At 42.0% G+C, this 26,577-nt stretch overlaps 1 protein-coding gene across 2 annotated transcripts in view; it reads left to right on the top strand.

Annotated features, from left to right (window-relative positions):
• FBN1 (fibrillin 1) overlaps positions 1–26,577 on the top strand; it is a 219,582-nt gene that overhangs the window by 86,312 nt on the left and 106,693 nt on the right. For both annotated transcript variants that reach the window (XM_035132327.2, XM_035132328.2), the window contains exons 9-15: positions 1,744–1,869; positions 12,280–12,438; positions 14,251–14,415; positions 16,051–16,197; positions 16,857–16,976; positions 20,570–20,695; positions 23,489–23,611. In XM_035132327.2, coding sequence (XP_034988218.2) covers positions 1,744–1,869; positions 12,280–12,438; positions 14,251–14,415; positions 16,051–16,197; positions 16,857–16,976; positions 20,570–20,695; positions 23,489–23,611 — 966 coding nt within the window. The remainder of the gene's footprint in view (positions 1–1,743; positions 1,870–12,279; positions 12,439–14,250; positions 14,416–16,050; positions 16,198–16,856; positions 16,977–20,569; positions 20,696–23,488; positions 23,612–26,577) is intronic.

Here is a 26,577-nt window from a genome sequence, read left to right as displayed (position 1 = left end):
AACCACCTCGGTTTACATACACCGCTGACCCATCTGGAACGGATTAATTCATTTTCCATTACTTTCAATGGGAAAGTACGCTTCAGTTTAAGTAAGCTTCAGTTTAAGTACAGACGTCCAGAACCAATTACACTCATACTTCGGATTAAGTATGCTTCAGGTTGAGTACTCCACGGACCCGTCTGGAACGGATTAATCCACTTTCCACTACTTTCAATGGGGAAGTTCGCTTCAGGTTAAGTACGCTTCAGGTTAAGTACAGACTCCCGGAACCAATTGTGGTTGTAAACCGAGGTACCACTGTACTCAAATGTGAACAAGCCCTGGATCTCCTCTGCTCTTCCTGTAATTTGAATGCTGGGCATCCCAGCACAAAACACAGACTGGTTCCATTTCGAACGAGGTGCTCATTGGCTCTCCCTTTTGCCTTTGACTCTTCAAATGTGTTGCTTCACTGGTAGAATTTACCATAAGCATTCCCTGCTTATGGTATTGAATTCCTGAAATGTAACCTCTGGTGACCTTGACACTATTATTTGCCTCTGATTTGGACAATCTGCTATAACAATTAACCTTACTTCACCAATGGGGATATGGAAGAGGGACTTCATGCTTGGCTGTGCAAATATGGAGGCAAGATCACTTGCTGCTTTCTTCCTGAGTGCAGTGCTAGGTGGATTTTGGCTCATTGAACAGATTCTAACCCTCTAGGTGTCCCTAAAAACTCAGCAACTAAAATATGAATCCAGTGTAGCAACTAAATTTTTTGATATGAACTGAGTCCTGATTCATTGAGGCATGGGGGGGGGGTAGTTGCAAATGGATTAGATTCAAGTATTTTCTGACTCAAGTTCCCTACTGTTTATCTTCAAGCTAGTGTTGCCTCTGTTTACAGAGGGTCTGGTCTTATTGAAAGCAAAATCTCCAGATTTTATTTTAAGGCTGAGCCTAACCCAAACAGCCTTTCACTGTTTATAGCGCTGTTGACATTAATATAAATACCATTGTCATCAGTTTAAGCACTTTGGTTTCATTGAGGTAACGGCAAATATGGCTGATGACTTTCCAGACATTAGCAATAGGAGACAAAAAGTAAGCCCATTAAAAACATTATGTGCTTTTTTTAAAGAGACTGAAATCTATCTTGTGTATTGTCTGCAGCACTATGGTTACTCCCATGACATGACTACTCTCTTGCTCAGGGCTTGATTCCTAGAAAAAGAAAACTATTAGATTTCTCGACATCTGTTAGGAAATGCTACCCTCTGATCTGGTAAATCCCCCTCACCTCAATTCATGATCTGTGAAGTCTCTCTTTTTACTCACAGGTGAAGAAAATATGCTTAGCATTTGTTCAGACCATAGCTGGATCTAGACACGTAAAAAAGCAACGATTAAGTTAAATGCATTGTAAACGTCATACAGTACAGGGAAATCCCATTGGCGAAAGATGGGACTCCACAGCGCCACCTGGTGTCACAGTGTTATGATGCATGTAAAGTTCTTTATATTTACAAATGTAGCTGAGACCTATGTTTGCCTATTCTCCTCACTGAGCCCTCTCTCCAAACCGCTCCATTCCTCATTCCTCCTCTCGACTCGCTGCTTGTGCTGTCGCTGGGCGAAGTACTGGTCAGGATGACTGGGGGAGGCTCCCTGTAAGTAGTCCCCCGGACACTATTGTTCTAATATGATTGAACCTTCTTCTTCTTCTTTTTCTTCATTTTTTTTTTAAACCTTTAGATATCGATGAGTGCAATACCATTCCTGGAATCTGTGATGGGGGAGAATGTTCCAACACAGTTAGCAGTTACTTTTGCAAATGCCCTTCTGGATATTATACATCCCCAGATGGCTCCAGGTGTATAGGTGAGTAAAAAAATAAAAATGCAAATGTAGACATGGTAGATATGGAAATGCAATGGAAAAATCTGTGAAAAGAAGTACATGGAACCAAACTTATTTGAATGGTTCCAAAGATCTGCTTTGTGGACAGATCTAATGGGCTAGGTCTTTATTTTTATTTTAAATGAAAGATTAGAAGACTGAATTGTTTTTTAAAAAATTGGTGCACCTAATCCCATTGGTGCACCCAAAGAGAGCCTTCGCAGAATGGCTGTGCATATTTATTAGTATCTCTCCCCATTTTTACGTGCTGCAAGATTTGGGCCAGGATTTCAGCTATCGTGCTTCCTTCTTGTAGTTCCCCCTCCTCTAAATGCACATAGAAGTGAACAGAGGAATTGCAGTAGAAATTGGAGTTCTTGGGAAAGTCCAGAAATAAACGATAAATTGCAAGAACTCAGACCAAAAGAAGATGGATTTCAAATAAATCTTCACAAGGTTTTATTGATGTGATGCGGAGTTTAAATGGGAATCAATCCCAATGTTGAAGGCAAATAAAGGTAAATTCCAGTAAAAATCAGGACAAGGCCCTGTTTCGACTATTCTTCGTCAGCAAAGATTCACAGGTCACAGGATTGATTGAAGGGATTGATTCCCATTTAAACTCCGCATCACAAGGGAGGGGAGAGAATCACTCTATGCACAGGACAGTGAGGATGTGCCTTCCACAACTGTAGTGCTACTTATGTTCAACCCATTTGTTCCTGAAATAAAAAGCATTGAGTTTTGAAAGCATGTTGATACTATTCAGAAGCTTATGCATTTTTAAAAGTTCACATAGTCGTACAGTTCAGCAGCTGGTATGAATAAGGATGCATACCCATGCACTAGTTTTGGCTGTCATACACCGGGGTATACTAACAGACATAATAATATGAGGAGGAAGAGAATAGAAGTATTCATGGGAGGAGAAGGCAGGAAGTAATAACCACTCCCTTGAGCAAAAAAGAAGGGATTATAACAATCCCTCTCTTGTGACTTAACATCTTTTTTTTGTTAAGTCTGGACAGTTTCTCTCTCTCTCTCTCTCTCTCTCTCTCTCTCTCTCTGTGTGTGTGTGTGTGTGTGTGTGTGTGTGTGTCTGTTTGAAATATGATATGCACACAATCCCAAACTCCGCATAGCACTCCATGTGAAATGGGTTCATTCAAGGGGAAAAGGCAGAACAAAACGGACATGGAATTAGAACCAATGTTGTAAAACATACTTTCCCCTTAGAAATCTGGAATGGATTTAAATTGGGAGGTGATTCATTTGGGATTTTTAAAAAATAAAAATGCCGACGGCTGCTTTCAGTGGTGTAGTTTTTAGACATCACTGAGACTATTATAACTTATTTCGTTGGTGATTTCCCTAAGTAAAATTTAATATATTTTATACCATGAAAATTTGCTCTTCAATCTATGATATAAAATATACATTTTTTTCTGTTACTGACATTGGTGGCTGTTGGTGTTTGGATTTCTAGACCCCAGAAATAGAACTGCTACAGTCAAAATTCTGTTGTTGTAGGTCCCGCTCTTCTGTAAGGTAACTAGGGATGGATGGATCTGTTCATTTCAGTTCTCTCAGTTTCTCATTTTTTTTCAAACTTAATTTCAGTTTTCCAAATTTCTGCAATAAATTGCAATAATAAAAAATCCTCATGAAAATTCATCAGCAGTATAGTGTGAATTTCTGCTGCTTAAACACATTTTTGTATGCAGTTTTGACTAAAGTACACCTTTTTGCAAGCAATTTCTTCTTAAAATTAATACATCCATTTTTACATTCACTTTCTCCTAATACAATGCATTTTTTTTGCAAACATTCTTTTGTTGGAGAGCTCCACTGCAAAATTCAGAGAAGTGCTAATTTCAAAGGATCTTGTATTGTATTTGGTTCTTGTATTGTTTCAGAAATTGTGAATTAGGTAAGTTGGCCTTTAAATGTGAACTGAATTGCATTTCTACCCCATCCTTGAAAGTCAGGCTAACAGTTTCATGGGGCTATGCAAACTCTTTCCTGCCCAAAAGTCCAGTCCCATTGGGTATACCTTGGTGACTGTGTACTCCTTCCTAGTCTATGTTTTGTACACCAGCAATGCTACTTTTTATAGTATACATTGAAGCCCCTTACTTTAAAGCAAGGCTGGGGAATGTGGCCTTTCAAGTTTTGTTTCACTGTGCATCATTCCTGACCATTAGCTGTGCTGGCTGGGGCTGAAAAGAGTTGGTGTCCAACAACATCTGGAGGGCCACAAGTTTCCCATCCCTTCTTTAATTGAAGCTTTGGACACATGTGGTCTGTCTCTCTGTTCCTTTCTTTCCCTTCCACATTCAGCACAATTTCATGAACAACTCAAGTAGTTACTTAGAACAGGGGTCAGCAAACTTTTTTTGGAGGCGCTGGTTCACCGTCCCCCAGACCTAGTGGTGGGCTGGACTGCACACGCAAGAGCATGTGCACACAGCAGAGGGGGCTTCTCTTTCTCCTCCTCTGTCCCCCAGCCCCTCTCCTCCCCCTGCCTACCTCCTCCGCCACTCTGCCTGCGGTTGGGAGCCGGCGCTGCCAGCACCGCCGCCTCTCCTTTTCAGGTCAGCTTTCCCGGGTGCCAGCAGGCGTGCCAAGCTCCAGCCCACAGCACAGCCATGGGGAGAGGCCAGCGGGCAGACAGCAAAGCTTCCTTTTGAAGCCCAGCCCCCTTCCTCCGCAGGGCAGGGAGAAGCCAGGAAGAGGGAGGGAGGAGATGCCACCGCCATGGTGAGGGAGGGGGGAAGTCACAAAAAATGGCACCCCCCCAAAAATGGGGGGGGGAGGCGATTGCACCGATCCAAGCAGCTATTGTAGACCCATTTGCGGGCTGGATACAGAGGCCAATTGGGCTGGATCCAGCCCCCGGGCCTCCGTTTGCCAACCCCTGACTTAGAACATCCATTGAAGAAGTGCATGAGCTGAGAGGTTCTCCCAGAATCCCTTGCAATGTTGCTGATAATTCCGGACACTGTTCTCAGATCATATAAGGCTATGCACAAATATGATTGTGCCCCCCAACCCCAGCATTCTCTGTGATATTGCAGAGGATTCTGAGATGCAATTCTCTGCATAGTTTACCAGCTTAGGGCAGCAACATGTATTGATCAAGCTTCAGCTCTAACATCAAATCAGTATGTTTTAATTGCACTCACTGGGCCCCTGCAATATGATCTTTTAGAGATTTAAAACTTGGTTTCATTTCTATCTACATCTTCAGGCTGAAAGTATTTTAATTTAATGATTGGGTGTTTTAAGTGATGATAAGGAACAGAGTCCCCTTCATGGATCAATGCCTTGTCGTGGCGAAGGGGCTTGAATAACTCAGAGAAGCTATGAGCTATGCCATGCAGGGCCACCCAAGATGGACAGGTCATAGTGGAGAGTTTTGACTAAACGTGATCCACCTGGAGAAGGAACTGGCAAGCCACTCCAGTATCCCTGCCAAGAAAACTCCATGGACAAAGACAACAGGCATATAAAAGTTATGACGCTGGAAGATGAGCCCCTCAGGTCGGAAGGCGTCCAACATGCTACTGAGGAAGAGCGGAGGACAAGTACAAGTAGATTCAGAGCTGATGAAGCGGCTGGGCCAAAGCCGAAAGGACGCTCAGTTGCGGATATGCCTGGAAGCGAAAGGAAAGTCCGATGCTGTAAAGAAAAATATTGCATAGGAACCTGGAATGTAAGAACCATGAGTGGAGGTAAGCTGGATGTGGTCAAAAATGAGATGACAAGAATAAATATCGACATCCTGGGCATCAGTGAACTAAAATGGAAGGGAATGGGCGAATTCAGTTCGGATGACTATCATATCTACTACTGTGGGCAAGAATCCTGTAGCAGAAATGGAGTGGCCCTCATAGTCAACAAAAGAGTGGCAAAAGCTGTAATGGGATGCAATCTCAAAAATGACAGAATGATCTCGATACGAATCCAAGGCAGACCTTTTAACATCACAGTAATCCAAGTTTATGCACCAACTACCGGTGCTGAAGAAAATGAAATTGACCAATTCTATGAAGACCTACAACACCTTCTAGAAATGACACCAAAGAAGGATGTTCTTCTCATTACAGGGGACTGGAATGCTAAAGTAGGGAATCAAGAGATAAAAGGAACAACTGGCAAGTTTGGCCTTGGAGTTCAAAATGAAGCAGGGCAAAGGCTAATAGAGTTCTGTCAAGAGAACAAGCTGGTCATCACAAACACTCTATTCCAACAACACAAGAGACGACTCTACACATGGATATCACCAAATGGACAGCATCGAAATCAGATTGATTATATTCTCTGCAGCCAAAGATGGAGAAGCTCTATACAGTCAGCAAAAACAAGACCTGGAGCTGACTGTAACTCAGATCATCAGCTTCTTATAGCAAAATTCCAGCTTAAACTGAAGAAAGTAGGAAAAACCACTGGGCCAGTAAGATACAATCTGAATCAAATCCCTTATGAATACACAGTGGAAGTGAGGAACAGGTTTAAGGATTTAGATTTGGTGGACAGAGTGCCTGAAGAACTATGGATGGAGGCTCGTAACATTATACAGGAGGCAGCAATGAAAACCATCCCAAGGAAAAGGAAATGCAAGAAAGCAAAATGGCTGTCCAACGAGGCCTTACAAACAGCGGAGGAGAGGAGGCAAGCAAAATGCAAGGGAGATAGGGAAAGATACAGGAAACTGAATGCAGATTTCCAAAAAACAGCAAGGAGAGACAAGAGGGTCTTCTTAAATGAGCAATGCAAAGAAATAGAGGAAAACAATAGAATGGGGAAAACCAGAGATCTGTTCAAGAAAATTGGAAATATGAAAGGAACATTTCGTACAAAGATTACCATAATCAAGGACAAAAGTGGTAAGGACCTAACAGAAGCAGAAGACATCAAGAAGAGGTGGCAAGAATACACAGAGGAATTATACCAGAAAGATATGGAGGTCTCGTACACCTCAGGTAGTGTGGTTGCTGGCCTTGAGCCAGACATCTTGGAGAGTGAAGTCAAATGGGCCTTAGAAAGCATTGCTAATAACAAGGCCAGTGGAAGTGATGATATTCCAGCTGAACTGTTTAAAATTTTAAAAGATGATGCTGTTAAGGTGCTACACCCAATATGCCAGCAAGTTTGGAAAACTCAGCAATGGCCAGAGGATTGGAGAAGATCAGTCTACATCCCGATTCCAAAGAAGGGCAGTGCCAAAGAATGCTCCAACTACCGCACAATTGCGCTCATTTCACACGCTAGCAAGGTTATGCTTAAAATTCTACAAGGCAGGCTTAGGCAGTATGTGGACCGAGAACTCCCAGAAGTGCAAGCTGGATTTCGAAGGGGCAGAGGAACCAGAGACCAAATAGCAAACATGCGCTGGATTATGGAGAAAGCTAGAGAGTTCCAGAAAAACGTCTACTTCTGCTTCATTGACTATGCAAAAGCCTTTGACTGTGTCGACCACAGCAAACTATGGCAAGTTCTTAAAGAAATGGGAGTGCCTGATCACCTCATCTGTCTCCTGAGAAATCTCTATGTGGGACAAGAAGCTACAGTTAGAACTGGATATGGAACAACTGATTGGTTCAAAATTGGGAAAGGAGTACGACAAGGTTGTATATTGTCTCCCTGCTTATTTAACTTATATGCAGAATTCATCATGCGAAAGGCTGGACTAGATGAATCCCAAGCCGGAATTAAGATTGCTGGAAGAAATATCAACAACCTCAGATATGCAGATGACACAACCTTGATGGCAGAAAGCGAGGAGGAATTAAAGAACCTTTTAATGAGGGTGAAAAAGGAGAGCGCAAAATATGGTCTGAAGCTCAACATCAAAAAAACCAAGATCATGGCCACTGGTCCCATCACCTCCTGGCAAATAGAGGGGGAAGAAATGGAGGCAGTGAGAGATTTTACTTTCTTGGGCTCCTTGATCACTGCAGATGGTGACAGCAGTCACGAAATTAAAAGACGCCTGCTTCTTGGGAGAAAAGCAATGACAAACCTAGACAGCATCTTAAAAAGCAGAGACATCACCTTGCCGACAAAGGTCCGTATAGTTAAAGCTATGGTTTTCCCAGTAGTGATGTATGGAAGTGAGAGTTGGACCATAAAGAAGGCTGATCGCCGAAGAATTGATGCTTTTGAATTATGGTGCTGGAGGAGACTCTTGAGAGTCCCATGGACTGCAAGAAGATCAAACCTATCCATTCTTAAGGAAATTAGCCCTGAGTGCTCCCTGGAAGGACAGATCGTGAAGCTGAGGCTCCAATACTTTGGCCACCTCATGAGAAGAGAAGAATCCTTGGAAAAGACTCTGATGTTGGGAAAGATTGAGGGCACTAGGAGAAAGGGACGACAGAGGACAAGATGGTTGGACAGTGTTCTCGAAGCTACGAACATGAGTTTGACCAAACTGCGGGAGGCAGTGCGAGACAGGAGTGCCTGGCGTGCTATGGTCCATGGGGTCACGAAGAGTCGGACACGACTAAACGACTAAACAACAACAAGGAACAGAGTGAAAGTGGTAATCCAGGCCCTAAGCTATTATGATATTTCAACATTATTTTCAAGACAAAAGACAAAACGTGCTACATGCAGAACACTATTAATTATCCACAGATAGTTTGGATTTGTAAACTGCACGTTTGCAATATTAAAATGATGCTAGCCAAAACTCATGGAACTGGGAAAAATAGCTAGTCTGGAATTAGTTTCAGTATGGTGCTAGCATCAGTTTTCACAAGATAATATTTATTTATTGCACTTTCTATCCCTGTAATTCAGCTGCAATGTTCATGTTGGCTTAGATGCATGTTAGATTTAAAAATGGCTCTCTTCCTGTTCCTGTTCCTGTTCCACACTGGCAAGATTCTCAACTGATATGTCCCTTCCAAATGGCCCTCCTAGCATCCTTCTTTGTTTTTTGTTTGGCGGGGGTGGGCAGAGGGGAAAGCCATTCTCCCCGAAGAACCTTTGAAAAATCTTCCTGAACCAAATCAAGGTGTTGTGGTAGAGGCATAAATGCCTATAGTGTACTTATTTTTCACCCACTTTTTATTACTGCTACTACTACTAAATCCGTTGAAATATGTGAACAAAGATTATGGTGGAATAGTTGTGTGGGTCTCAGGGTGTTTTTGCAGCCTAAACTCACTCATCAGTTCCGGCACCTCTCAAGTGGGTGCCTTGCCATTACAGTGGTACCTCGGTTTAAGTACACAATTGGTTCCAGAAGTCTGTACTTAACCTGAAGCGAACTTTGCCATTGAAAGTAATGGAAAGTGGATTAATACGTTCCAGACGGTCCACAGAGTACTTAAACTGAAGCATACTTTACCTGAAGCGAACTTTCCCATTGAAAGTAATGGAAAGTGGATTAATCCGTTCCAGACAGGTCCGGAGAGGACTTAAACTGAAAGTACTCAAACCAAAGCATACTTAAACCGAGGTATGACTGTATAAGAGAACAAGGGAGGCATTCATAGTGAGTTCTGGCACCTCTTTTTCTAGAAAATAGCACTGGTGGGTCTTATTAGTGCCTTGATGGTAGACCACCTAGGAACTTTTTGCCTATCACCATAAGTTCCATAATGGAAGAAACATGGGACATTTAAGTTCTCCTCCTCCTCCTTTTAAAATTAAGCATTTTAAATATATGAAAACCAACCATTATAAACACCCCCCCAACCCTCCTAGATGGCAGATGCCCTTTGAATAAATCTGAAAAGCAGATTTCATACATGTAGCAAAGGCAGAAGGCCAGCTCCCTAATATTTATACAGGCCTGGCCAATCCAAAAGCTTCATTTGGAAAGGCAGTGTTGTGTATTTCTGTTACCATATGTGCCTGAGAGAGACTTCCCTTTGGTGAGGTTCTATCAGCAGCACTGCATAAGAACACAATATAAATATGATAAATTATATTGTATGAGAGATGTGGCTCTCTCATTACAACAACATTGGTTTGTGCTTATTTGAGTGGTTTGTAGCCTGCCAACAGAGCAATTGCATCTGCAACTCTTTCTGCCCAAGACTTAAAGAGTGACCTTTCTCTTTCTTTACAAATAAGCAGGCTTGTTTTACTACTCAGTAACAAATCATACTATTACTTATTGTCATGAAAAGATTCACTGTGAAATAATTGCTCAAAACTGTAAATTGTAAAGTGGGTTTAAAAAGGGCCTTATTTTCTCCTTTTCCCTCATCCATTGGCTTCCAAGATAGATGGAGTTCTTTGACCAACAGTTTTAATTTTGAGTGAGAAATCTTAGGCATGTTATGCTCTCTGGATAGTGAATGCCAGTCCAATTTTAGATATGGAGCCAACCCATCTCTGCCAGCAATGTTGATAGTAATGATTGATTTGCATTGTTTTTGCCTGCCCTGAAGCCCGTATCATTTCAGTCATTACCTTGGCAGGGAAAGCCAGAATGGATGGGAAAACCAATTGAATGCCTGGTAGACAGAGCCCAGCCTTGTTGTTCCAAATCCTCCTTTGACTTTAGGCAAAACATATGAATTGCATCTTCCAGTGCTGTGTTTTAAGGATTTATTATAGGGATGGATGAATGTGCCTGTTCTTGGTCCATGTCACTTTAGTTGTAATTCCAATTCATTTCCATGTTAGTCGGTGGATTTAAAAAATATACATAGTGTGGTGTGGGCACAGTGGCAGAGCTAATCTGGCACCAGTTCTGGCATTGCACCATGCCAAGTTCCCCACTGCCTTGCTTCTCTCCCATTCCCTCTTGGCAACTGGAAGTAATGTGCAGCATTGGAAAGCCAGGAGAACAATGCAGTCCCACCTGTGCTGCCCTGTTGGTTGCTACTGATAATATGTATTTAAATATTTAGTTTAACATGTATTCAAATGGGCATTTTAATATGTATATTTTAAAGGCATTTAAATGCATATTTTGTTTAATATTGCTGAGAATGAAAGTTGGCCCAATACATTTTGCTGCCTGAGGCAGAGGTCAAGATTCCATGTACAGAAGCTAATCACACTGGCAGTAACCATTATTATTTCTCCCATTTATAGACCACTTACTAACTGTAGATCTCAAATATCTAATTAGAAATTTTATTACAATGCTGGTGATGGGACAATGCTTTCTGTTCTCTTAAGAGCAGCACCCTAGCTTAGGAAGTGCAGAGCAGACCATGTGGCATTCATAGCTCTATGCTTGAACAGCTTTCCAATGCTCCCCCCAATCTGCCGCTAACGGTGAGGCTGGCTCTGCTGTGGTGCAACAATTGGAGAATTTTAAAATCTGGTGGATAGCTGCTTGAAGCAAAAACCGAGTGTCATCTTCCTTCTCCCCCATCTCCAAGGACAAAAACTTTAAAAGTTTTGCTATATCGCTCAGTCAACACACTTAATCCCTATCCTTCCTCCGGGGGTGTTTGCCTGAGGAAGGTTGCTTCACTTTCCTGCATGGCACAGCTGGCCCTGTGGAGAAAGGTTCACCTGCCCAGTACCCAAAGGTTGCTATCCTGTTGCACTTGAATAAGAGTGATCCCCTTGCATCTGGTGCCTCTGCCACAGCTTAGTGCGAGGGAGGGTGGCATGGCCTAAGGCGTGCATAGTTGTATTGCTTCTTTAGAGCAATGTGCATGATAAGCTACGGATTTTCCTTCTAGAAAAGGAAAGAAAATGTCTAGCTTCATTTCCAGGAACCACTCTGGACTTCCTGGCATTAATTCTATTCTCGTTCATGGCTGTCTGCCAGAGTTGACCCCCACCATCTTCCCTCCAACCTTAAAAAAATAAAAACCAGAGTACTGGATGGCATTCACTGTTATTCCTGTGAGGTTCTTAAGAACCTGCAAGACAGTTAGCATCTTGAATCTCACAGAAGGGCAGCTTTTAAGCATTCTATGGTGGTTGCGGCGGCTGCATTGCAATATTTAAAAAACCATATCCTCCTCTCTCTTTCATATCTTTCTTATTCTATTGTTGCTGGGGAGACATTGATGGGGGTTGCCAGCTCATTTACTGGTCCTTACTCTTAAGCAGGGTTCCCCAAACTTGGGTTTCCATCTGTTTTTGGACTACAATTCCCATTATCCCTCGCCACTGGTCCTGCTAGCTAGGGATGATGGGAGTTTGTTGATGGGAGTGGGATTGTTTAAGGCTGTTTATTTTTTTTTTGAGTACTACACACAGGTGCATGGTTATTTGACTCTGCGGTGTGTATAGTGAGGTTTAGGCACTAATTCCTCATGTTTGGATCAGTGAGTTTTCATACAGCAAGGGTTAGGATAGCTAGAGCTGCTTGTATTCGGTGTTGAAAGAGATGTATTCTTTATAAACTGATGGAGTGTTCTAAAAAGCTGAAAACTGTGCCCGTTGCTTCCCCTATAACAGATGTACGTCCAGGATACTGCTTTTCTTCTCTCATCAACGGCCGCTGTGGTAACCAGCTCCAGCAGGTGTTGACCAGAACGCAGTGCTGTTGCGACACTGGACGATGCTGGTCTCCTGGCGCAACCAGTGCCCCGGAAATGTGTCCCATTCGAGCAACTGGTATGGAACCCATCATATGCCAAGCGTATAGCTCTTCTGAATTTTTGCACGGAAGACTTTGTGGAAACCTTATGGGAATAATGATAACTTTGAATGAATGGCATTTTAATGACTGAAGATTGCTCAGGCCTTCTCAAGTGGTTGAGGAAATATTTTTGGGGAGGCTCTTTTTTATGGTTGAAAGCTCTCATGAGAGAATGGTTGAGTTGCCTACTTTAAATTGCAAAGTAGCCAGTATAGCTTGGTTATTGTTACTGGTAGCAGTGCTACATGAAATCAAAGCTCAGCCATCCGAGTGGTCTGCCTGACAGAGAAGTATTTAAGTGAGAATGGCAAATCAATGAATTTAAGGAGCTCAAGAAGTACCCCCAAACAAATGGGGGGGGGTTGAAATACATTCTACCTCCTCACATCACTGCCTATTGCAGCTTTGTGAGCTGATTTTGATTGGGGAAACAGCATGGGGGGAAGGGTGAAAAAAGCAAAAGCCCTGATGGAATTCCTTGCTCCCCTCACCATGTTGTTTTGAAGTAAAGAAGTTTCTTCCTTTGTTTCATTTACTTACTTACTTACTGGGTTTTTTAATCCCATATTCCTATCCCAGTGTGTTCTCAAGTGGCCTGCAATTCATGATAAAAAGGTCAATAAATTTACCATAATGCAAGCCACACCAAGACTATAAGGACATTCAAATATGTGTTTTCAGTGGCTGCTCCTCAGTTAGATTCAGTCCATCTCCCTGTCAATGCAAGAAATCCATAGCATCTTTGATAGGTGGCCAGCCCATTGCTGTTTAAAAACCTCTACCGAAGGAAAATCCATCTGGTCTGTTTCATTTTTGAACAGCTCCTGCTGTCATGATGTTATTACGGTTTTATTGAAATTCATTGTGTTCAGACATAGGATTACAGAAACATAGTTGGAAGGGAACCTGAGGGTCATCTAGTTCAACCCCCTGTAATGCAGGACTCTCAACTAAATCATCCATAAAAGATTGCCACTCAACCTCTGCTTAAAAACCTCAAGTGAAAGAGAGCCCACCACCTCCCAAGGGAGTCAATTCCACTGTCAAACAGCTCTTACTGTCAGAAAGTTCTTTCTGAGGTTTAGCTGGAATCTCCTTTCTTGTAACTTGAAGCCATTGATTCAGGTCCTACCTTCTAGAGCCAGAGAGAACAAGTTTTCTCTCCCTTCCATGTGACAGCCCTTTAGATACGTGAAGATGTCCATAATATCTCCCCGCAGTCTCCTCTTTTCCAGGCTAAACATTCCTAACTCCCTCACCTGTTCCTCATAAAGCTTGGTTTCCAGACCCTTTATCGACATACCTGTTTTCTGCAATTTTCGAAAGAAATTGTATATAAATTGTTCACATTTCCCCTAGACTTTTTAAAAATGCATTTTCACCTAAGATGGGCATTTTGTATGCTTTTGTATACTTCTCCTGAACGGAATGCAAATTATGTACACTTTCCCTCATGAAATATGCTTCTTAAAATGCATTTTTGAACTGAAAGTGTATTACAAAATTCAGAGGTGCACAATCCGAAAGATAATTGCATACCACTGTGTGTATTAGTCCTGGAAATTTGAATTAGATAGGTTCACTTTGGACGGCCAGTTGAGTGAAATTCTGCTCTAGCAAGAAGACACATGACTCATGCCCAGGGCCCTGCACAAACTTAACAGATGGTTTTACTTAGCCTACTTAATTCATTAAGGACTGCTTGACAACTGTATTTCATCACCATTGTACATCCCAAACTGGCTGTAAAGTCACTTTTCATTTGATAACACGGTGTTTTCTTTTAGAGGAGTTCCGCAAGTTATGTGTGTATGCCAGCCTGTTGCCTGGAAGACCAGATGTCCCTGGTGGGCCTGGGCCTGTTTTTCCTCCTGTCTATCCACCTGTGTATCCTCCTCATCCAGTTTACCCACCACCAGATAGCGTTGTGCCATCTCGTAGACCAGGACCAGGTAAAAATGAAACGGAAACCTTTATTTTTTTTATTTTTTTTGCATTTGTCTGTCTGCAGTGATGTATTCCCTTGTCCTTTGCATCAGGAAAACTCCCAGGTGCCTAATTATCCAAGGTGTTAACCATTGGATAGTGGCACCTAAGATTTTGAATAATTGCTTTCGCTTTGTACCTGCACAGGGCTGGTCCCTAGAACTTTAATGTTTTCACCCAGTGTCTGATACTGTGCTTAGGAATTTGAAATATTTTTAAGAGTGTCTGGAGGCGGATGGATGGTGTCTAACAGATTGAGATTGAATCCTGACAAGACAGAAGTACTGTTTGTGGGGGACAGGAGGCGGACAGGTGTGGAGAACTCCCTGGTCCTGAAGTGGGTAACTATGCCCCTGAAGGACCAGGTGCGCAGCCTGGGAGTCATTTTGGACTTGGAGCTGTCCATGGAGGCACAGGTCAATTCTGTGTCCAGGGCAGCTGTCTATCAGCTCCATCTGGTACGCAGGCTGAGACCCTACCTGCCTGTGGACTGCCTCGCCAGAGTGGTGCATGCTCTAGTTATCTCTCGCTTGGATTACTGCAATGCGCTCTATGTGGGGCTACCTTTGAAGGTGACCTGGAAACTACAACTAATCCAGAATGCGGCAGCTAGACTGGTGACTGGGAGCGGCCACCGAGACCACATAACACTGGTCTTGAAAGACCTACATTGGCTCCCAGTACGTTTCCGAGCACAGTTCAAAGTGTTGGTGCTGACCTTTAAAGCCCTAAACGGCCTCGGCCCAGTATTCCTGAAGGAGCGTCTCCACCCCCATCGTTCTGCTCGGACACTGAGGTCCAGTGCCGAGGGCCTTCTGGCGGTTCCCTCGTTGCGAGAAGCCAAGGTACAGGGAACCCGGCAAAGGACCTTCTCGGTAGTGGCACCCGCCCTGTGGAATGCCCTCCCATCAGATGTCAAAGAGAAAAACAACTACCAGACTTTTAGAAGGCATCTGAAGACAGCCCTGTTTAGGGAAGCTTTTAATGTTGAATAGATTACTGTATTTTAATCTGTTGGAAGCCGCCCAGAGTGGCTGGGGAGGCCCAGCTAGAAGGGCGGGGTATAAATAACAAATAATAATAATAATAATAATAATAATAATAATAATAATAATAATAATATATCCCACCTCCACACAATCTTCCTCTGCCTCTTTTGGGGTTTGTTGAGAAACCAAGGAGACTTTGATGACTGGGACCAGGGCAAAAAACTTTGGTGGAATGACCGTGGCTCAAAGGCCATGTGTTTATGGGATTCAATGCAGGCTCAATGTGTTTCATCTGGAAGAAATGTAATTTACCCTGCCATCCTCTAATGCAGATATATGCAACGGATTGCAAATAAATCCTTCACTGTGAGAATGACAGTGAGAGTTTAAGTTGTGGTGAAAGGGGTGCTGTATGCATTTGCCTAAGGAAAAGCAACTGTATTTCTTTAAAGTGTTATCCTGTTGAGTCCTTGCATTTGTAAAGGGCAATGCATTGCATTAGTGAAAGATATACCGGTACATAATTGTAACTGCTGGTGCATGTCAGTTAAAATTAATATACTTGGCACGTAAATTGTGTAGGATTTTAAGTTGTTTTTTTTAACTTTCTAGATACTATATCACTTAATGTCACTGGTATTAACGTATGCCAGTCATATCAAAATCTATGCCTTAATGGACGCTGTGTCCCAACTCCTGGAAGTTATCGCTGTGAATGTAAGAAAGGATTTGAACTGGACATTAGAGGAGAGTGTATTGGTATGTGATATTTTTTTGTCCTTTCTATAGTGTCAAAAATAGCACTTTGCTAAAATACGCTTTCCCTTTGCATTCAGTAAAATGTTGGTCGTTGTTAAAAACAGAAATCATTGACTAGTTATGTATGCCATATCATGAACGTGTCCATATTTCCCCATTTCATTTAAATAGTTTTAGGAGGTTGTGTGCTCACCCTTTCAAAGTCAGTAGTGCACAAACCCCTCTACAATCTCTTTTAGTATGTATGAAGCTAGGAAGTGAAACTGGAAAATGCCTGCTCATAAATGTGTGAATCCATATCCTTTTCTGTGGGGGTTAGATATACTGTAGGTCTGGAAGGGACATTTGGGAAGATTGTGTAAAAGAAAACTGTGCTTTGAAAGTTTATCTGGAGAAACCTTAATTCACTTGGGGGGGGGGAACTAGTATACTTTCCAAATGTGGCATATGGAATTTTCCAGTGGGAATGCTGCACAACATAGATTTATATTGCCGATGGAAAAAAAGAGTTCTTAAAGATCGAATATTGCATATCACAATTTATTATTTCATTTTCTAAAAAGTTGTTTAGCATACATAAAACAAACTTTCGAAAGAGAATTCCAGGCCTAATACTTGCCTGACGAAAGCCTATTAAACGTACTCTCTGTATCTTTCAGATGTTGACGAGTGTGAGAGAAATCCTTGTATAGGTGGAGATTGTGTAAACACACCAGGATCCTACATATGTCAGTGCCGTCCTGGATATCAAAGCACCCTGATGAGGACAGAATGCCGAGGTAGAGCTACCATAGACATATCAAGGCGGGAAAGTGTTCGCTATCCTTTTGTAGTTGTTTGCTGCTTTTTCTAAATTTCCATTCAGATATTACTTTTCAACTATACAATGTCCAAAGCAACATAATCAAACAAAGAGGACTGCCATCTCAGAAACTAGGAGGCAAGGCCAGATTCAGGAGCACTTCCAAGCTGCAAACCTTCTATTTCAAGGGCACTTCATTTAAGTCGGGTCCCTCACCCTCCATAATCAAGCTTTTCTCTATCCACCTTCTCCATGCCATTAATAATTATATACAGCTGTATCACGTCTCATCTTAATCTCCTTTTCTCTAACCTGACAAACCCAAGTAGTTGCTCCATCTACTTGGGTTGAGTTGCTACATCCCATTGATTGTTGTGGTTGCCCTTTTGACTGTTAAATAGCATGGGAGATAGAACCTTTCTGGAATCTATCTGCAAAACTGGAGCAGAACTTCTACAAAACAGTACACCCCCACTCCTTGTTCCTGCCACCAGTTCATTATCAATAATGTATTGAGAGCATGAGAGTCAGTGGGATTACACTGCCCTCATATCTCTCCCAGCAGAGATTGTTCACCAGGGTAACCAAAGCAGTATCAATCCTGAAATTTGGCTGAAATATAAAAAGAAATGGAACTGGAAAATCCAGTTCATCCTTGAGAACTTTGCTTTCTTGGCTAGGAAGGGCAGGTTAGACTCTTGGGATTAACTGTTGAGATCAAAATGAGCCATGGAAGGATGCCTTAGAACAGATTTCTTCAGCACAGAATAAAAAAAATCCCTTTGTTAGTTATGTATCCTTGGGATTGGGGCATCCATCTCTAAGCAGTATGTGGTGCTTAGGTCATTTCAGCTTCCTGGAGACATTTAAGGAGACAAGGGCTGGGTATCCTTTTTATTTTATTTTATTTATTAAATTTGTATACCACCCTTCATCTGAAGATCACAGGGTGGTTCACAAAATACAAAATGAGAACACAAAATACATTTTAAAAAACCAACCCTTCCAGAAAAACATTCAAAAGGCCATAGATGGTTTAATCAGCCAAATGCCTGGTTATAAAGAAACGTTTTTGCCTAGCACCTAAAGATAGGTAACAAAGGTGCCAGGCAAGCCTCCCTGTGCAGAGCATTCCAGAAACAGGGTCCCACTGCAGAAAAGGCCTGTTCTTTGCTTGTCACCCTCTGGACCTCTCGAGAAGGCACTCGAAGAAGGGCCTCATGAAGATTGCGGGGTCTGGGCAATTCATATGGGGAGAGGTGGCCCTTGCCACAAATCTCTGCCTGCTATACATGAGAGAGAAAGTACTAGTTTATTTTATACCATGTAAGTGGCAAAAGAATGGGGTGGCCATATTGTAAAAATATGAGCGAAGTCAGAATGAAACTATGACTTTATGTTGACTTTATGTTTGAAGCTTGGAGATGTAATTAGGGGAACCGTACGATTGGCTTAGAAAAATAACAACATTATAGGCATGCAGAGGGAAAGCATGGATCTAGGAATATCTGTGGGATTAAAGAGTTATGAAAGAGCAACAAAGAATTAAAAGACGAAGCCTAGAGAAAACAACTCTAAGCACTATTGGCTGCTAGTGAAAGATAGAGGCTCAACACTGACATGTCATTTTGCCAAAAAGCCTGATAGGAAAACCGCTAGCACTGAAGTCAAATTGTTTGCTATATGAAAAGAACAGCCATGCAAATTGTTGTACAGTGGAGCATTCAGGAAAGGCACAATGATATACGAATGGCCACTTTGGATTAATTGTAAGGGCCAGAAGAGGGAAGGAAGGAAGAAGACCCAAAACCTGGCAATGGTTTCCATCCATGCATATCTGTTTTCTGTGTGTTTAAGGGCAAAATTATGCAATTCCCTCCCCCCCAGTCATATCAACTACAGTTTGCCTTGTGTCCCTGTGTATGTTCCTCCAATCCTCATTGCTCAGCAGTCGACTCAGTGTGTGGCCGCTGTGAAAAAGGAAGATTCCATGCTAGGGTTCATTAGGAAAGGAAAATAAAACTTCCAGTATCATAATGCTGTTACACAAATCTATGGCGAAAGGACAAACTTTTTAGTTTAGCGAAAAAGCAAGCAAGAGGTGACATGACAGAAGTTTATAAAATTATGCATGGCATGGAGAAAATGGATAGAGATAAGTCTTTCTCCCTTTCTCCTAACACTAGAATTTGTGCCCATCTAATGAAGATGGATGTTGGAAGTTTCAGGACAGATAAAAGAAAGTACTTATTCACACAGTGCATAAACTATGGAACTCACTTCCGCAGGAGGCAGTGATGATCACTAATTTGGATGGTCTTAAACGAGGATTAGGCAAATTCATGGAGATGTCTTTCTTATCCCCTGCCCCATAGGCTTTAGCAGACTTTAAAAATATAATAAAAAATTCTTTCCTGTAGCACCTTAGAGACCAACTAAGTTTGTTATTGGTATGAGCTTTCGTGTGCATGCACACTTCATGCACACGAAAGCTCATACCAATAACAAACTTAGTTGGTCTCTAAGGTGCTACTGGAAGGATTTTTTTTTTACTTTGTTTCGACTACGGCAGACCAACACAGCTACCTACGTACCTGAAACTTTAAAAATATAAGCACTGTGAGTATATTAATCAATTTAGCCATATATTCCTCTTTCTTTATTATTTAAAGCGCAAAATAACTCTGTGCCACCCACAGCTGTTTTATGCAACAAACATGCAAAACTGTTGGTTTCAGAGTTGCAGAGATGTTTGGGTCAGTGAATGCCCCACTGCTTTAAAATTATTACATCTGTCACCAACTATTAAATAGTGGGGTCCCCCCCCAACCTACCTGGCATTATTCACTTTAAACGTATGATTTAATGAAACTTTCCCACCACAAGCAATATGAGTGTTGCTGGATAGAAACTGGACTTGGCAGTTTCATCTTGTTCTTTCTGCTCAGTGATCTGGAGCTAGTGATTATAGACCCTGGGATTGCGATTTTGCGATTATAGGGAATAGTCCCGTCAATGCTGCCCTAAACAACTTGGAGGAAGGGTGCAGTACGAACGTGATAATCAGATTATTGCAACACAAGTAGAGTGTGCTTCCTGTCCATAGCCTGGTGGGATGGCCTGAAATGCTGTCTCTTAATGGAGTCGGGGGACTCACTGCAGTTGGGAGACTTTTGACTTCATGCCGCCTTAGTTGTAGTGAGAACAGAACAAATGTACTGTCCTTAACTAGATGGGCAGACCTGATTTCCACCACCACAGTGTGCATGTTGACACTTAAAAGAACCATTGATTCAAGTGGTAAAGATTCAAAGCATGTGTTCGAATCTCACCCATAAAAGGCAGCAAATTTTAAATGTGCTCAACTTTGGCTTGATTGCTTTTGTAGCTTCTAGGCAATTCCATCAATTAAACCTATCTAAGTTCTCTCTCTCTCTCTCTCTCTCTCTCTCTCTCTCTCTCTCTCTCTCTCTCTCTCACACACACACACACACACACACACACACACACACACACACATGCAAATAAGCACCATTGTTAGATTTACATCTTCATTTTCTTTTGTTCCAGATATTGACGAATGCTTGCAGAATGGCCGGATATGTAACAATGGTCGGTGCATAAACACAGACGGCAGCTTTCACTGTGTTTGCAATGCTGGCTTTCACGTGTCAGCTGATGGGAGAAACTGTGAAGGTTAGGGTCATCCAATTTCTTAAGAGTACTCTTCCCTCCATCCGTGTAATAACTGCCTTTGTGTGAATGTGTACACGGGCTGTCCTCTCGCTGGGCAAGTATGCAGCTTATCAGTAAAATCTATATAGTGTTTGGAATCATCGTCCAGTATAGAGGCCCTATATCCTCTTTCCAACTCCAAGCAATATTTTCCAAAAGTTTCACAACTGTTTCACAAGTGAGAAGGTAAGGAAGAGTTCAGAAAGGGATAGCCAGCAGCAAAGCATTGTCTGGCCAGGCTCCTATGAGTGTGATCTCCTCATGACTCAGGCCAAGGAACACACTGGAACTATAAGCTTTTATAAGACTCAGAGGAATTCCTTGTTGGCATGGTGGTTCTCCTGTTTTTTTGTTTTGCTCGGGAGCTTTCCCCATGAAAACTCACTCTTTCCCTCTGAATTGGAGCAAACCCACTGAAAACACGAATTGCTCAAAAATAGCGGGTGTTTGCGGGTAAATAAATAAATAAATAGTGCTTGGACACAGAGCTTTAAAGCACAGGCCTGTGTCTGGAAAGCCCAAGACAACAGCTAAGTGTGTAAGCCATTAAGTTTAGTGGGATTGCTTCAAGTAGAACTAACATTGGATACAACCTCCTGTGAGCAACCTTGCTTGCCCAGTTACAGAGCCCTATTAGCAATGCCTGACGTGGTTTCTGCAAGACAAATAGCACATCCCTCTAGCCCAGTGTCTCCCAAACTTGGATCTCCAGATGTTTTTTAGTCTACAATTCCCATCATCCCTGACCACTGGTCCTGCTAGCTAGGGGAACTCTAGTCCAACAACAGTTGGAGACCCAAGTTGGAAACTCTGCTCTAGCCTGTCATGGAGAGTCTGCTCTTGAGAGGTCTGTTCTAGCTGTATCATGAACTTGTAGCTAAACTGAGTAATTAACATGCCTGATGGGATCTTATTGCAACATTTCCTGAGCTTTAAAGAGTTGCCTCTCTGTTAGGAAATGTAAACATAATTTGATGTGTTCTTACCTCCTAGACCCTTAACCTTTAAAAGAAGAAAAGAGAATGTTCTTTTTATCATATTTCCCAAGGTCCTTGGGAGAGCTTCCAATGATCTGCTCATACATTAAAAAGAATTTCAGGCACTGGTTGTAGAAACATTTTTGGCAGAATATTATCTTAGTGATTCAGCTTGAAGATTTAATGCCAACATTCCTACTTGGGATAGATACACATTTTAAAAAATCGTAAATTATTTTTGTCTGATTTAGAATGTAAGTGAAAAGTAAACATGCCATGTCTAGAGGAGTAATTTCAACCCAAGACAGCTGCAGCATTAAGAGAAGTATCTTGGTCTCAAATATAGTTCTAATGTCATTATGATATAGAGGTAACTGCTAGTAGTAATTTTTGTTAATCCTTGGTAGAGACAGACCTTTTAGAAATCTGTATTTCATCCTACTTTTGTGGGGGAACGATCAAAAGTTCAGGCTGCTTTTGGGTATCATATCTGCATATCCATATCACTGAAATATATATCTGGAAACCCATCATAGCCTTTCAGTCTAACATCTGCCCCACCCCACCAAATCCCATGTGTTAACGGTAATGAGAACCAGTGAAATGCAGAGAACAATCTGCTAAAACATTTTTCATTCCACTAAGAACGCTGCCAAAATGTCTGTGAGCATATTGAATTGCGTCAGCTTCTGAAGTAATTGTCTCTGTTACACTATAATGGCCCAGTTTCTATGCCCAAATTCAATAATATACCTGTCTTAAGCCACACAGTACATAAATGAAGATATTAAGAGTTATGTCTTTTTGGCTGTGAATTTGATCTACACTCTGAACTTGGATTTCTTTTGGCCAAACATGATTTTTTTATTTCCTCTATTTGTTGTTTAAAATTGAAGGACCAAATAGAAAGATGGGAAATACTGTCAACAGGGGCTACAATTCTTTGCAAACTTACATTGAGTAAGCCATGTTGAATCCATTGTGAGTTTCTTCTAAGTAAGTGTGCAGAGGATCAGGCCATATATCTTGTATTCTTGTAACTTCTTTTTTGTTTTTGTTGTTGTGCAATAGCACTCCTGGTTGACCTCATCTTTGATAGCCACTGTGCTATACAGCACTTCATGTCAGGATATTATGTGTATAAAAGTCTATTTGCAAGGCAAGGGGAGGTTTGGCAAGTTGGGTGGTAATAGAAACCATGTCCATTAAGCCCCTTCCTGCTATGTTATTACCAGAAGAATGGAAGCACTTCTTAAATCCAGGCACTGAGTATTGAAGAGAGAGGTTTTGAAAACCTCCTGGAGCAGAGTTAAGGACAATGGTGATTGCTGCAAACACATTAAAAATTTAGTTAGATTTACATCTGCCCTCATCCACCTTTAAACAAATGGTCCCCATGAAAATACTTAGGCTAGAATAAATCACAGATACTTGGCTTTGCAAATAAGTGAATATTTTAATCACAGTTTCCAGAAGTTACAGCAAACAAATCTCCATCTGCTGGCAGTTAAGCAAAGATGAAAAAAAGGTTCCAAATGACTTTAAAAGAAACTTGGTTTCCTTACAAAAAGGAACATACAATCTTTGGGTTAGCAAAGATACAGGTTTTAAAATATCATTTTAGAGAGATTAAGTTCACTTGCGGGGAGCCATGTTGCATGGCTTATAGCATTGCTTGTTCCAGCAAGAATAAAGAGATAGAGAGGATGCTGTGGACCTGCCCAGCTGCACCCACTCTGGTAATGATGAATGTCTGCTTTTGTCCATGATTTTGTAGATATGGATGAATGTAGCATACGGAATATGTGTCTTAATGGTATGTGCATCAATGAAGATGGAAGTTTCAAGTGCATTTGCAAACCTGGCTTTCAACTAGCTTCAGATGGACGTTACTGCAGAGGTAAGAACCCAACTGCAAATTGTACCATGTGCTATATATTTGTGATGAGACATATGATGCTATGATGTGGTGGTGTTGGTTATAGCATGAGCATTTCTGGTGTCCCAACCAGTACCCTTCAGTAAGGTACTCTAACCAAGGCTGGTTTCTATCCATCCATATGACTTGACATTAGACCAGTGCCTGCTATTTAGTCCACATAGATGGATTCCCATGTTGATTTGAAGAATAGCCTGACCAGTAGGAGCCTTATTTTCCCAGGGCTTTTCCTATGTTCCTGAGGGCGCATTACAGTGTCTACCAGCTGACAAAGAAAAGGGCTATTAATCTTGTTTCTTCTTTTGCTTCCCCTGCTTTATCTCATGTGCCTAAATAAGGTTGTAGTAATGAATGCTGCAAATTCTCTCAGAGCTACGATCCCCAAATTGCCCTAGGAAGAGAGTTTGACTGTTAAACCACTATGGAAATTATAGCTCTGGAGACTTCCGGTTCGTCGCGGCGGTGAGAAGGACGCAGGGACTTCGCGTGCCGAAGTCCCTGGCTTCTCGGAGGGGGGGGGGAAGTCCGCAGAGCGAGCGGACTCCCCGTAAAAGCATCGGATCGAGAGTTCCGATGACTCAGGCGTCCAGCGGCTGCTCCGTTTGGCGGATCCCCCGCCGCCCGAGAGCTCAATAGAGCGATCGTGAGCCGGCGGGGTTGAACCGCGGGAGCCATTTTGGGCCACATCTTACCTCCGGGAAGCGAAGCTCCGAGTCCTGACCCGGCAAGCGGCGGATTCTTCCGATTTGAACTAAAGATTTCTAAAGAAGTAAGTGGAACTTTGATCTGGACTCTAAATTTGCCGATTGGAAAATAGGAGAGACTTTAAAGAAACGGGAGTCGGTCTCTTCCTAATGGGAAACTGGGAGGCGTTTGGGGAAAAAAATAAACCCAAGCCGAACAACGAAAGAATTTGAAATTGTGGACCCGAGAGGGAAAAAAGACTTGTTTGGAACCATCTCAGCCCCTGAGTCCGGCACCCCTTGAGGTACAGCGGCATTAAGGGGAAGAGCGCTTTGACAGCTGTCAAAAGCTGTCAAACTGTCAAAAGACCGGGTGGATTGATTGCATTGCTGTGAACAGTAAAAATTGTTTGAAAACGTGATAGAACTATTTAAATTGGAAGTAAGAATGGATTTGGGACTGAGTTAAGAACTAAGGAAAAGAACAGCCAAAATGGAGTCGATCGTCTGAGAAAGGAATTTTCCAGTACCCATTGTTCCCTACCCCCTGTTTATCTGCGGTTACGAGAAGTATGAAAACAAAGCTTTCTCGAGCCTTCCAGGAGACTGTGCTGAACTACTTGCTGTCATGGGAAGACTTTTACAAGGAACGGCAACATCCCAACTTACCACCAGTCGAGATTGAAGTCCAAGTCCAGGACTTAGAGGATAACTTAAATTTGGAGACTGCAGATTCTGAGACTGCGTGTGAGGAGAAACAACTGGATGAAAGTACTGAAGAGGACTTGGACTATGACAAATTTGTTTGGGATGAAGCAAAATATGGTTTCCAAAAGGAAGAAAAACAAGCAGAACAAGAAGATGAGAGACAAAGGGACTTAAAGACTATAGGAATTGAAGATCCTGGAGGGGTTAAAATGTGGAGTGGTGTTTTTGAGGGATGGGAAGGACAGGGGCAGGGGGGGGCAAAGGTCTGGAGATGGATTTGGGAAAGAATGGGTGTGGGGTAAAAACTCTAGTTAAAAGGTATTGTTTTGGTTTCTGAAAGACGGTTTTCGAAATCTTGGCATGACAATGGAAATGCTGAACCAATTGGGGGAAAAAGACTTAGGGAGAGGAGATGGAATGTAAAAAAGAAAGGGGAAAAAAAGTTATGTTTCCTTAAGGGAGTTTAAGAACGGTTTGGGAAAGAATTTTTAAGTTACTGTAAATGTTTGTAAGTTAAGTGAGATGTTTTAGGCAGAAAGCTGCCTACCCCCCTCTCCTTACTCTGAGGCACTCAGTGGCAGGGGGTGCCCAGATGGGTGAGGAGGAAATGGAACCTTGGAAGTGCTGTGCCCTGCAGGTTCCTCTTGTGGCAGGAGGGGACCTGTGGGAGGGCAGCATGAAAAAGGAGGAGGATTGAGTTAATATTATAAGATTAAGATTTGAAACTGAGTTGGAAAATTTGCCACAAGTAATTAGAACATGTTAGGAAAACCATGAGGAAGACTATCGAGGGAGTCGCAATTAAGATGTTAAAATAATAAGAACTGGGAAGTTTTAACTTTTCCCAATTTTCCTTTTGTTTTTTTTCCCTTTTTTTTCTATGTGTTGTAGGTTTGTAAGTATGATTATGAAAGAGTTGGGGGATGCAAATCCCCATAACTCCTTCCTCCCTGTTCTCTCAGTGGCAGGGGGGGGGATATGGAGGGAGGAGGGAGGGGGGAAGCAGAACTCAATTCATAATTGGACCCCTTTGATTCTTAAAGCACACGGGTCCCACTGGTGGCAGAAGTGGACCGGTGTGTGGAGGGAAAAAGAAGGGACAGTGTTATATTATATGTTTTGTTTGTGTCTGTCTTGTTTGAAAATCAATAAAAATCTTTTTTTTTTTTAAAAAAAGGAAATTATAGCTCTGTCAGCACCCTTAACAAACGCCAGTTCCCAGGATCCTGTGATGTAAACCACAACTTTTAAAGTGGTATATTTCTTTGCTTAAGAGCCTCATTTCCAGCTCCAAGCAAGGGATCACATCATAGTAGCTTGCTCTTATTTTGCTAAAGCAGCTATATATTTCCCCACAGTGGACTAGAGAACCAGCAAATAAATTGTCCCATTTTCAGCAGGCTTTGTAAGCACAAACCAGAAACAGGAAGAAGTAGTAAAAAATAAAATAAAAAATTGAGCCAATTTTTAAACAGATTTTTCTTTTCATAAATTAACAAATGTTTTAGCTTCAGGGATTGAGGCATCGGTAGAAAG

Source organism: Zootoca vivipara, chromosome 14, assembly GCF_963506605.1.
Source record: "Zootoca vivipara chromosome 14, rZooViv1.1, whole genome shotgun sequence".
NCBI lineage: Eukaryota > Metazoa > Chordata > Lepidosauria > Squamata > Lacertidae > Zootoca > Zootoca vivipara.
The sequence above is the reverse complement of the archived record's forward strand: the minus strand, read 5'-3'. Positions and strand labels throughout refer to the sequence as shown.